We start from the raw sequence: 12,977 nt of genomic DNA, 5'->3' as shown, positions 1-12,977 counted from the left end.
TGGAGTTCCCAACCCCAAAAGGGGTTGCAGTATTGCCACCCTTACTTCTGTGCTGCCTTCACTAGAGTTGGGTGACCGGAAAGCAAAAATGGTTTGAGAACCCCTGATCTATATAATAGATTCCAGGATTGTCACCCTATACGTAACTCTGAAGCCTAGCATCAGCATCAGTGTGAAGCGAAGGAAACCACTACAAGCATGGTTGAAAGCTCTTTTTGTGTAGACTATCACCAGGTTGAATTGTCACTGGGATTCGCAGTCGGTTACAACCAGTTTTTTACAGTTCTGACTTTACAAATTACACCTGTGCGGTGTATAGCTACAGTAAGGCATTCATCTGTGCCATTCCAAGAGTATTAGACTGTCGTGATATCAAAGGTAACTCAGCCAATCAAGACTCTTACTCTAAGCTAATATGCATGCAACAATTTAATTGGTTGTATGAGGGAGACTGTACAGAAAATGGATTACTTGGCCCACCTATCACAGTTCTTCAATACCATCCACACAACAACACAATAAGCACACACAACAACCCAAACACACAGTCCCTCACTGCAGCATACACCATTCACCATCCACACAAATCTCCCAGTACAACCTCCTGGACACAAATCAGCACAGCCAACCACATACTACCAACATACCCACTAACTTTGACTAAACATAGCCCCTCACAACTGCCATGCCCATGCAACAGCATGGGCTTTAATCTCAGAGATCCTGGTGCAACTCAACTGAAGTAAAGAGCATTACTCCATCAAGAAATGTGGCTTTATTACACCTAGGGTTGGTTGCTGCTATTTTCTTTTTGCTGGATTTCTAGTAATGTCTGTTTATATGCCTCATTTTATACTAAATACAGCTGTTAGGCTCCATTCCACTGGAGCTATTTTACCTTAATATTCTTGTGCTGGAGTCCCTCCACTGTCTGCCAGTAGCCTGTTGCATTGAATTGAAGATTATATTCATGATACTGAAGAGTTTCTCTAGTGTGGTTGCTTGTTATGTTTCTGATCCACTCATTTCCTTTTCCTTTATGAATCTTGAAACAGGGTATATAAACTTGCATTGGTTCATTTGCAGTCCTTTGGTATTACAGCACTTTCTTATTATGCAACTCATTAATGTAAGTTACTATTTTTTCTCATCAGAAACTCCTGCATCACACTAATTTTTTAAGACAATGTGATTTTAGTGTTTTTAGCCTTGTTTTTTGCACAGTTTGTTTAATCTGTTGCTTCTGTACTCCTGCACTGCAAGATACTGTATATGAAATGTGATGCATATTTTCTTGGATAATATATTGTATATGATAGTGAAAATTTGCTAGGCTGAGCTTTTATTTTTTTCCAGATTGTTGGTTGTCATATGGGTGAAGGTCTTTCACGGAACTGAGTTGCTGCCAGAAGTTTGCCTGGTTTTCTGCTGTCTCTGTAAATCTTCACTTCTGGACTCAATTACTGAGAAGAAGGAGATATTTAGCATTTAAACTTTTTAGGTTGGCTACAGCATTCATAAGCAAATGAACAAGGTTTACAATATTTTTAATTTTATAACTGTAAATATTCCTCACAAATGCAAGTCATGTCACTAAAATTTTTTTAAGGAAATAGAAATGAGTGATTTACATTTCTCCATTAAAAGGGAGAAAAGAAATGCATATTAAGAAAAGCCCTGTTTGCTCCTGCTTCCTAAAAGACAGACAACTCAACATTTTTATGATGATGCTGTTTATTGCCTCCAGGCTTCCTGAGTATGGAAGACATCCCAGCTCAAGATTTAAAAAAAAAAAAAAAAATTCTTGAAAGCTATCAAAATCAAACCAAAAAAAGGTTTTGTTCGGCTGTCAGGTAGATTCCCCTCTCCTCCTCCACATAAAAATAAAGAAGATTGATATCCAGTAGAAGATGCTGCTGGGGTGATTGGTAAGGAATGCTTGAGGCTTTGAATGCGTGTCTGGGCCTTTGTTCCTTCTAGAGAGGTCTCTTAAGAAAACTGAAAGTTCTTTGAAGAAATATTTTATGTAGGTTTCATAGGCAATGTGGGTATCTAAGATAAGCCATTCTGCATTAAAAACATGATGAATCTACAAAAATAGTAGTGTAACTATTGTAATTTTAGGTAAATTATTTTTCCTCTTGTGAGAACATCAGTAGTGTTTACAATCTGTTTATTAATCCAGACAGATCTTAAATTTACCTCTTTGTCTACCTATCTAATCTACAAGTATTAACAAACTCTGGAGCAAGGTTTAAGAAAGTATAGTGTATGAGGGTGGCGAGGAATAGGAAGTAGACAGATGACTCTCCACAGCTCATCAGCAGTCCTTTTCCACCTCTGTCAGTAGGCCATTGGTTCAAATCTGGTTCATATCATTACTATGGGACGGTTACTTGGTGAACTACATAAAATTAGTTAGAAAAAGCTATGTTAAATAACCTTAATGTTCTTTTTAATGTTTGAGTGCAAAGTCAAGCACTCAAGCATTAGGAAATGCCAGAATTAATGTTGCCTGTGCAAATTTAATTCAACCCTTTTGTGTGTATGCTTTATGATACAGTCTTTAATGACATGATCACGTACTATTTTTTCCCCACAAGACTACTACCTCGTTCAGTGCACAGGATGAATGGTGCTCCCTTAATGAACAGCATTTCAGTGTTTTGTTTTCTCTTTGTTCACTATGTGGCCCCATACCTTACTGCACTCTCCTCAAACACTGCTCAGAAGACAGAATTATTAGTTCCCTCCTATGCTTTTCTGTGGTGCTTGTCATTGTCACATATGAATGCTTCACAAAGATTAATGGATTTATTTTCATAACACCCCTGCAAGATGAGGGGATATTATTATTATTTATTATTACCCCCATGTTACAGATAGTAAACTGTGGCACACCAAGATGCCCAATTTGAGACACTTAGGACCTAATATTTTAAAGAGTATTTAGCATTATTTGGCACTTTATATGTTCAGAACACAGTTCCATTGAGTTCAGCTGTGAGCACTCAGCACTTGTGCAAATGTAACCGTAGGGTCCCAAGTCAGGCACTCCTAAAATGAGGAACGCACAATTAATGGTCCCTGGTGAAAGGTGACTTGACTAGCATCAGAGAGGACCTCTTGGGCAGAGACAGGGATAGAATCCAGTTCTCCAAGGTAGTAATAAACTGCCTTGACCATGAGACTGTCCTTTCTCTTCCTGCAGCCCACTGCCTCATTCACTACACACATTCCAACTTCTGCACACACACAAAAAAAAAAGATGGATCCTGTAGACAGCAGTCTCCTTCATTATGCAATCCTGATTCATTTTCGGAGCAGGTCCATCCAATGCATAGAATGAGGCAGGGGTCCCGTGAGAATAAAATGGGCTCATGTAATTAAAGACCATATTGTAATTAGGGCTCTGTGTCTGTCACGGATTCTGTGACTTTTCATGACTTCTGCAGCGGCCAGTATTGCTGACTCCAGGGCTGCCCAAGCACCTGGCTCCGGGGCTAGCTACACAGCTGCTGCTGGAGCGGCTCTGCAGCCAGCGGCTCGGGTGGCCCCACAGCCAGCTGCACTGGCTGCTGCTGCTGGAGCGGACTCGGGGCCAGCCACACAGGCTGCTGCTTGGGTGATCCTGTGTGGCTGGCCCAGGGACTGCCTGAGCAGCGGCCCCGAGGGCAGATGGAGCAGTCGCTGCTTGGTGGTCCCTGGCAGCGGTCCCAGGGTGGCCCCCGGCCCCTCCCTGAGCAGTGGCCCCCTGGTCCACTCCCAGTAGCTTCTGCCCCCAGCAGCAGTCTTGGGGGCGGCCCGAGAAGCCGGTGCTCAGCAGCCCTGGCAGCTGGTGCTCCGGACCCCCCCCCCCCCCCCAGCAACAGCCCCTCGGGGCGGCACCCCCGCAACCCGCCCCTCCCCCCCCTCAAGGTTTAGTCAGGGGTATTTTTAGTAAATGTAATGGACAGGTCACGGGTGGTGAATTTTTGTTTATTGCTCATGACCTGTCCATGACTGTTACTAAAAAAATACCCTGACTAAATCGTAGCCTTAATCATAATGCATATGCAGAAGTGGGCTGAAGTAAGGTTGCTCAGGCAACTTTAATTCTGTCACTTCCTAACTTTTGGGTGTTTGACTTTGCATCCTTAATAATGTTCATTTAACAGAAATTCTGCCATGTAGCATTATACTGACACCCACATGGCTCATCACAGAGCTGGAACCTTTAGATCCACCACACAGACTTTTGTCCCTTGAGCCAATGGAGTAACCGATAGCAGAAGTAGGTTGTTACCCTCTAGGTGGACTGGCACCAATGGGCAGTGGGACACTTTATTAGTGGATTTCACAGATATTTGCTGACAGCAGAGGAATGGTGAGACTAAGGATTTTGAGTTCTGTTCCTTGTTGTGGAAGGGGAGTGTACTCTAATGGGCACAAACTTCTCTGCCTATTTCCCTCATGCTTGACCCTTCTGCCCTGTCCCCTCCAACTTGTCCCAGTCCTGTCTCTTCCCCACCGCTGGCTCCTCATGCCACTCTCATTCTCTTCACCTACCCAGTCGTAGGCTCACCCTTCTGAACACCCGTGTGCTCTTGTTCCCACTCTCCTTGCCCAGTCATCCCCAGTCCTTCCATTTGCTCTTCCCTGGCTCCTTGTGCTCAGTGTCCTTGGCCAGCTAGACCCTGTCCTTCCCCTGCACTTGCACTTGCACTCGCTCTCTCTCTCTCTCTCTCTCTCTCTCTCTGTGCCTCCAGCCACATCTGTATTGGCTCCCATACCCTGCTTCTCCGCCAGTTCCTCTTCCAATCTCTACTGAGCATATATGAAATACGATTTGTCAAAAGCTTATGACTTGGCCAAATTCAGATGGATTTTCGTGGTCATGGCAATAGGCACATCCCTGACACAAAGGTCACCTCTTGCCAAATTTCAAGTCCTCATTTCAAAGCCTGGGGCACTAGAGCATTCCAATGAAAAGGTCTCCAGAATTTTTTTTTAACATAAGTGAAAAATGTATTTTCCTCTAATGTCATTCTTGGTAATAGCTGAACTGTTTGGCTGAAATTTTCCAGAAGAGTTCAGGCTGAGGTAGATACCTGTCATGGAAAATTTCAGCTCAGACAGTGAATTTGGCAAAGTTATAATCAATTGAAAACTGGGTCTGATTATTGGAAGTTTTGGGCAGCCTTAGTAATAAGCAGTGCTGTCAGTCTCACCTATAATGAATGTATGGTCTCTCTCTCTCTCTCTCGTGCGCTCTCTCTCTCTCTCTCTAGTTCTTAGTGGACAGATGTATCTATTATAAAGCTCTGTAATCACAGTGGGCACTAATTGGCATCCTTCTTAGCTGTATCAGCACAGATAGATGGTCATAGATATTGAATTTACCTCTCCGCACTGAAGAGTTTTCCTAGGTCAAGGTTGATGCACATTGCCAAGGGAGTGTGAGAAGCTTCCATGGTTGATGCATATGTTGTATTTGTTCTGCAAATAGTGAACTTATATTGTTTAGGGATACCAGTCTTGCCTCTTTCATAAGTGTTAAGTTATTTAAAAACAAAAGTCAGATTTTGCTTTAGAAGATAAAAGGAAGAATATATTAATATGTGCATTTATTTGTTGCTGCTGCTGCCTTGTGTAAAGTTCAGACTATAATAAATAGTTGGCCACATTGTGAACAAGGGTCTCAATACATGTACAGTTTTGTCTGTGCATTTGAATTTTCCTATGTGAATGAGGTGGTTAGATGTCTAATTACTTTATTTGCATTCACAGTTGCCCTTTGATGCTAATTTTACATTTTGTGGTTTGCATACTTGGAGCCCATTTTGAAAACTGGGCTTTCTGTGTTCCTTACTCACAAATAATTTTATTCTGTCAGTGTTTGTATGCTGCATGATAAATTTTTTATATGTAGCCTAAAATATACATAGAATTAAATCACATTTTGACTGTTGGTACATTTTTATTGTTAAGACTAGGTTGTAAATTTATTTGGTAGTAACGTATTAGATTTATCTCCTCAAATGAAAATAGACCACTAAAAATAATGGGCATGTCGGCTGCCTGGGACAATTTTATTGCTAGTCATTGCTAAAACATACTGCTGAGGGAAAGATTGTGAATAAGTCAGAATCATTTTCCTTCATAAGCTTTTAACAATCACTTTTCTTTTATTATGATAAAGAATAAATATTATCTAATTTTTCAGAGTTCCGTCTAAGCAGTGCACAAAGTGTACCATTGGTTCTGGAAATAGGTGAACTTAATTTGTTTACAGGTTAAAGGAAGGAGGAAAAGAATATTTTTTTGATGTAGATAAGAACAGTGATAGTGATCTAGACGAGGGGGATGACATTGATGATAACTTTACCTTTATTGATCTATCATGTGGTGATCTCAAAATGCTGTACTAAGTGGCATATTCTTTGTGTACAAAAAAATTTGATAGTATTTTCTGCCTTTCTCTTTTGCATATTTTTAGAAAGATTTCATATACTTCTGAGAGGCAGTTGTCCAAGAAAATTGTGTGGGCTTCCTTTTCTGAGTTGCCTTTACCTTTCAACCCATTATTTTCTCTAAATCCTTCTCTCCAGTTCACCATACTTTTCCTTATTTAGACATGGACATATGGGACCTTCTGAAGTCCCCATCATTGTAACTCTGTGGATCAAGAAATGCTCTGTTAATAATGCATCCAGCACCTCTCTCTAAAGCAGTGACTCCCAAACTTTATTAATTTACATACCACCATCTTATACATTGTTGTGAAGTGAATTGATGGAACGCCAAGATCATATATCGCAATTTGGAAGCCCCTGCCTAGAGTTGAATATTATCATTGCCCGGTTTCCCCTGGACTACTATGTGGGAGTTCAAGTCAGGGCCGCCCAGAGGATTCAAGGGGCCTGGGGCAAAGCAATTTCGGGGGTTCCTTCCATTAAAAAAAAGTTGCAATACTATAGAATGCTGTATTCTCGTGGGGGCCCCTGCGGGGCCCAGGGCCTGGGGAAAATTGCCCCACTGCCGCCCCCGCCCCCCCCCCCCCCCCCCCCCCCGGGGCGGCCCTGGTTCAAGTTAAGCTGGAACACGAATTTCTCACCAGGAATCTTATAGCAGGTTCCTTACATAATTGTGTAAATGTTTTCATATTAATTTTACTTCACTTATCTTTTTTTCTCTTTTTAAATGTTCTATCTGTATTAATTTTTCAAAGGAAATACTGGACAGAGCCAGTACATGACTACAAGATCAGTATGTACTAGTTACAAATATAATCTAAAAAATTTAATTTAGTGATGACATCATGTATGTCATATAATAACTACTGTAATGCATCTATGTGACACAAAATGTTAGTGAATTTTTTCCCCTCAGTTCACATTGTCCTTTTTTTCCTATGCTCTGCTATGTTATATTTACATATTAAGATGTTTTAGTAATGTTCCTAGCTTTTAGCAATAAGAAACACTTGTTCAAAATAAAATGATGCATGTTACTGCTCACATGCTCAAAAGAATAGGGAAGAAGATACACCTGGACATTTTTATCTGTATATGAATAAAATAATTATCTTACTGTAGGTGTAGCAATTTGATCATTTACATGTTGCTATGTAGTAAAAATAAATGATGCTTTTTTGGTAACCTTCTGTAGAGGTTAATTATTAGATACTTAATTCATCACTGTGTAAAAGAACCTTTGTACTTTTTGCATCTTCAGTAATTTAATATGAGTGCATTTAATACTTTTTCTCTTATTATACTAGCAACCAACTTCTGTAGCTGCATCTGCTGTCCACCTGGGACTTCCAGTGCAAGCCAAAGTTGTACAGTCAACTGCTACACCAGTTAGTGCTACATCGACTGCAACCTTACATGGAGGCTCCACTCTGTCACACACTACAGTAAGTATTAAAAGTGTTACCAGCACAACACAAACAAAAATGAATGCCGATGCAATCAGTCATGTAGGTAAGGCTTTCTAAATGAGCTTTGGTGATAAATATTAATATACTACTTGTATTATAAACAGAAAAAAATGAGTTTTATCCATGAGTTTATTTTCCAAATATAGCGAGGGTGAAACTCACTGCCATTGGAGTTGCACACACTAACCCTAGTGGTAAATTTGCCGCTCAAGTTCTCTAATGTGAAAGAGCCAGATTATATCACCCATATTCCTGTTTAGTAATACATTTCTCTTTGAACAGTTCCATTGAAATTAAAGGGACCACTCAAAAAGTAAAGTAACATGAGTAAGGTGTGACACATTTGTGCCCTCAAATTGTAACCTTACAGAAGAATATTTTCTTGTTGTAATAAGCTGCTAAACTCAGCAGTAGAAGGGAAGTGTAAGTTTGCAATTTTTGGGTTTTAAAGATTTATTATCGAATAAAAGATATTAAAGAAGGTAATTATCTGCTTTTTGATTATAATAATGTTATCAGGTATCAGTAGCTACCACAAGTGCTCAGAGCTTAATTAAAACAGCAGCAGCAACTGGAACCCCAGCAACTCAACAACCTACAGTAATTTTTGGAGGACAAACTCAAACCCCAGCACAACCCCAAGGTCATCCACGGTTGCCACTTCCAGCTCATACGACAGCACAAGTACCAGCACAGCCCCAGGTCATACCTAGCTCTCCTGTACCAGGGACTACAGTTGTATCACAGGTTTGTATGTAAGTTCTGGAATGTTTGAATGTTTAGAAGATTAATAGGGATTTTCTTTCTTGGTTATATGTGCACTTTTCAGTTTTATTTAATACCAGGAAGAGCTTTCACACCAACCCAATTCCCATAACATCCTGTTAGTGGCCTCCTTATACATTCTGTTAAGAACACATTTTAGCTAAATGCTTTGAGGGAATAGCAGTGATCTTGACTGTTAACTTGGCCAACTTTGTGCAGTATAAGGAGTATTTCTGTAATTGGAACAAATAGACCTCTAATTATACTGCTGGACTCCATCATTATGACTGTGTGCATAAGCAGGTTGTTCTATAATATCAGTGGCCTTGTCCTCAGTATATGGCAAAATGACAGTTTTAAAGGTCATAGTGGGTTAAGATTAGAGCATATGTTATAGTAAACTGATCAAATAAATTGGGATTTAGACATGATAATATTTGAAATGTATTTATTATTTGATTTGTAGAGTTGATGTTATATTGAATAGTAATTTAAAAAGTTAAAAAATGGGAAAAAACCCTGTGAATTCAGTATTTGCCATCTCAGTGATTGCTTGGATTTTTGACATTTCATGATGGTTTTTTATCATGTAGGGTTACAGTTCCATGAAGGATATAATGAATGATAGCATATCAGACATGAAAAATAAATATTTCTGTGATTAATTTAGTTAGTAACTGTATGGTATGACTATTAATGATTAAATGGAAGTGAAGAGAGTGCCAAACTACAGTGGCAAGAGCCAAATAATTGAAGACACTTCTCAAATTGCTTTTATTTGGATAAGAAATGTTCTAGTTTTCCCATTATTTACATGTATTAGTCTAAGCAGTGAACAATATCAAAATACTATGTATATCTGATTTTTTTTTAACAGGAAATGCAAGAGAATGTGAAGAAATGCAAAAACTTTTTAGCTACCCTGATAAAACTTGCTTCCCATAATTCACCTTCTCCAGAAACATCCCGTAATGTGAAAGCTCTGGTTCAGGATTTGTTGGTAAATATTAAGCTGTGTTAGTTGTATATTGTACGTGCTGTTTATAGATGCAGAAAATTGTTACTAAATTTGATACTCATCTATTTTTTAGCTTCTGTTTGCAGTACAGAAATGTTGAAAGGTAAAAGTGTTGCATAAAAATGGTCATAACATTTTTTCTGCACTGAATGCAACCTCACAATTTCATTGTTAATCAAGCTGTATTTTCTCTTGCTTGTAGTGGGTTAAAATGCTGATTAATGTCACAATATTTAATAAACATTATGAACAATACTCTTGTTTTGATGGATAATATTTTGATAAAGTTTATTTAGAAATATAATAAATATGTTTTGTGAGAGCTTTCTGTGGCTCTGATCCTGTAAGCTGTGGTTTCTTATGTCACAATTAAAGTCCCATTCAAGTAATTTGGACTCTATGGATGTAGGGATCTGCCTTTCTGAAGCAGAATTGGGGGCTAACTGAAACATTTTTCTAAGAAGTCACTAAGGCCAAGATTCTGTAAAAAGATCCCTGCGGGTCTTTTTGCAAGAGTGGGGCCTGAATGCCTGTGGATTTCAAAAATTCCAAACTTAAACAAAATGACTTACATGACCAAAATAGATTCCATCTACTGAAAATACTATGTGATTGGTCTTGCAGAAAAACTGACTTATGGTAGCTTCCAGTACTACATATATTTCAGTGTACACTACAGAACAGATATACACTGCAAACAGACTTTATCAAAGGCTTTGACAAATAGTCAAGCTCGCATTGTTTGTATATGCCAAGGAATATGCACCTGAAAGATGATGATGGTCTTGAATTAATCATCAAGGAACACTTGCACATTTTAAACATTTTGATTTGGAAAGTCTAAGACTCTTTCCCACATAAAAGTGATCCAACAAAAATATTAGTAGTTCCAATAAAAATTAGTTTGAACTTTTGAAAACTAATAGTTTTAAAGAATTAAAGTTTGAAACATTGAAAAATAAATATAACAGGTATATTTTGTTTCTTCTCTGCTATACTATATTAACCACAGAGAGGCTCAAGAGTAGGACAGCTGAATCATTAGACAGCCTATAAGTATTTAACTAATGATAGTTTCAGAAACATTAAAAATGTACTTAGTTTCAATAGATCCTTCATCTTCACTAATAAACTTACATACATATAATTCTTCTATTTTAAATCTTACTTCCAAAATTCTACTTGTTCTCTCATCTGGGTGGTGGTGTTATCAACAGAATGGAAGTATTGAATAAAGACTTGCATGTTTATGGGATCCAGTTATTTCTTTAAGTCTGCATCCCTGAGGGAGTTGCATACATAAAGGTCACAGATTCCTGAGTTCTGAGAAGCTGTGTGTGTGTGTTAGTTCTTGATAGAAAGATTTGATAGCCGTGGATGAGTTTGAGGGACTTTGAACTTTAAAAGTCCCTGTTGATTTGTTGCTTATCTATTGAGATATATAAATATTTCCACAATGTTAGCCTGTCCTAGTATATGTTCTCATTCTTTGAGAAAACAGAAAAATCCCAAATAGTTATTTTTTTCTTTCCCCACTCCAGGATGCAAAGATTGATCCAGAAGAATTTACAGGCTGCCTTCAGTCAGAGCTGAAATCATCTCCTCAGCCATATCTAGTACCTTTCCTGAAGGTGAATATAAATATTGTTTAGATCTGAAATTTATCTACCGAATAGGCTTCCTTACTTCAGGTTTAAATTTTTATGGACTGTACAAATTTGCTCACAATACGTAACCAGTTTTGACTGTGTAGAACATTTTAGTTAAGAAATAGAAAAAGAAGAATTTCTAATTTAGAAACATAAATATTCTGTGGGTTACTTGAATGTTATATTCCTATATTTAAACGGAAAATGTGAAGAAATGGGTTGTCTTTGGCAGCTTTATTACATCACATTTAATATAGGTAGTTAAAGACCACCCACATGACTTTAGGTATCTTACTGTTCTAATGGGTTTACTTTTCTATGATAAATAAACACAGTATTGTCTATAATAAAGTACACCAGTCAGAAGTAGTATGGTAGGTTACTTCACCAGTATGTTTGTAGTATCCATGTTGACATACTTTTTTCTAGTGCTTTTGTCTTGTCTAAATAAGAGAAATCAAGTACATTCAGTGTACATGGCAGTGTGTAAGGGAGATTACTAAACGCTTCTCTGGAACATGCTGTTGCTTTTGTTGAAATAATTAATTAGTAAATTCTGTCAGGGTGGTCCTCTTGGGGCAGGGCTCACCTATAATGAGGAACATCTGGAGAAATATTATAAAATGTGGTCTCAAATGGGATTGTTTCTTGTACCCCCAAATTAGCATATGTGGTTAAATTTTGCTTGCCTTACTTATTCAAAACTACCATTGACTTCCAGCTGCTTACCTGTGTGAGCAGAGTAAGCAGAATTTGGTGCTCTGGTACTCAACATTAGCTCCTAGATGTAAAACATGTATGTTTTGTTGTTCACCCACATCCCAGTTATCATGGTTTTCTATTTTTCTCCCAACTTGCAATCTGTCAGTTTAGGGCAGAATTTTCCTATAATTTTTTAATTCTTCCTTTCCTTTCATTTCCTTCCCTTTCCTTTCTCCTCTCTTCTCTCCTAGGATATAATTAACCCTTTCTTTTTACTCTCTTCCCTGCTTTCCTTCTTCAGCCATCTCTGGCAAAAAGTTTTAACTTCTTCACTTTCTTTGAAGTCATTTCTTGGCAACAACAATTACGTTTTTAAATAAAAAACAGAAGTTAAAAGTGACTACAGCCTGGGGTAAGCACTGCGAAAGCCTGCAGCTGCCTGGAGGAGCACTTCAAAAGAACATAATATAGAAAGTAAAAAGTTTATTCATAAAATACAGTGTACTCTTTTAGAACTTTTTTTTTTTTGGCTGAACCAGTCTGAACATGAAGCACACAATAGCACACTTTTCTAATGAAGTCAGTACAGTACATCAGTAATAATACAGTACACAACTATTGCCCTAAGACACCCACAATTAAATTGTCTTGCTTTAGGTATTCTATGTGGAGAGGTATCTTACTATAGTCCTAGGAGGGGTGCAGTTTACTTCTGGCAGCACACAGTGGGAATGGAGCTCATTTCTGCCCTTCCGCTTTTCCCCATCCACTTTTTACTCCTCACAGGATCTAAATCCATGCTTCAGGTAGTCCTAATGGGCTGCTGGTTTTGGGGTCTTACTCCCCTGTGTGGTGGGATTAGGATAGGTCATACTGTAGCCCACCATGTTGACCAAATTAATAATTTGTGATGAGATCC

The 12,977-nt window shown here is 38.5% G+C and overlaps 1 protein-coding gene and 1 long non-coding RNA gene across 6 annotated transcripts in view; one reads left to right on the top strand and one right to left on the bottom strand.

The window, feature by feature from the left end:
• The window catches only part of LOC120384350 (transcription initiation factor TFIID subunit 4-like), a 195,573-nt gene that overhangs the window by 22,405 nt on the left and 160,191 nt on the right, over nucleotides 1–12,977 (top strand). For all 5 annotated transcript variants that reach the window (XM_039502951.1, XM_039502949.1, XM_039502950.1 and 2 more), the window contains exons 3-6: nucleotides 7,763–7,900; nucleotides 8,444–8,671; nucleotides 9,567–9,689; nucleotides 11,249–11,338. In XM_039502951.1, coding sequence (XP_039358885.1) covers nucleotides 7,763–7,900; nucleotides 8,444–8,671; nucleotides 9,567–9,689; nucleotides 11,249–11,338 — 579 coding nt within the window. The remainder of the gene's footprint in view (nucleotides 1–7,762; nucleotides 7,901–8,443; nucleotides 8,672–9,566; nucleotides 9,690–11,248; nucleotides 11,339–12,977) is intronic.
• LOC120384356 overlaps nucleotides 6,447–12,977 on the bottom strand; it is a 47,012-nt gene continuing 40,481 nt past the window's right edge. The window contains exon 3 of the long non-coding RNA XR_005588767.1: nucleotides 6,447–6,657. This is a non-coding gene — a long non-coding RNA (uncharacterized LOC120384356). The remainder of the gene's footprint in view (nucleotides 6,658–12,977) is intronic.

This window comes from Mauremys reevesii, linkage group 16 (genome assembly GCF_016161935.1).
Source record: "Mauremys reevesii isolate NIE-2019 linkage group 16, ASM1616193v1, whole genome shotgun sequence".
Lineage (NCBI taxonomy): Eukaryota > Metazoa > Chordata > Testudines > Geoemydidae > Mauremys > Mauremys reevesii.
Note: the sequence above shows the minus strand (reverse complement) of the source record. Positions and strands in the feature narration are given on the sequence as shown.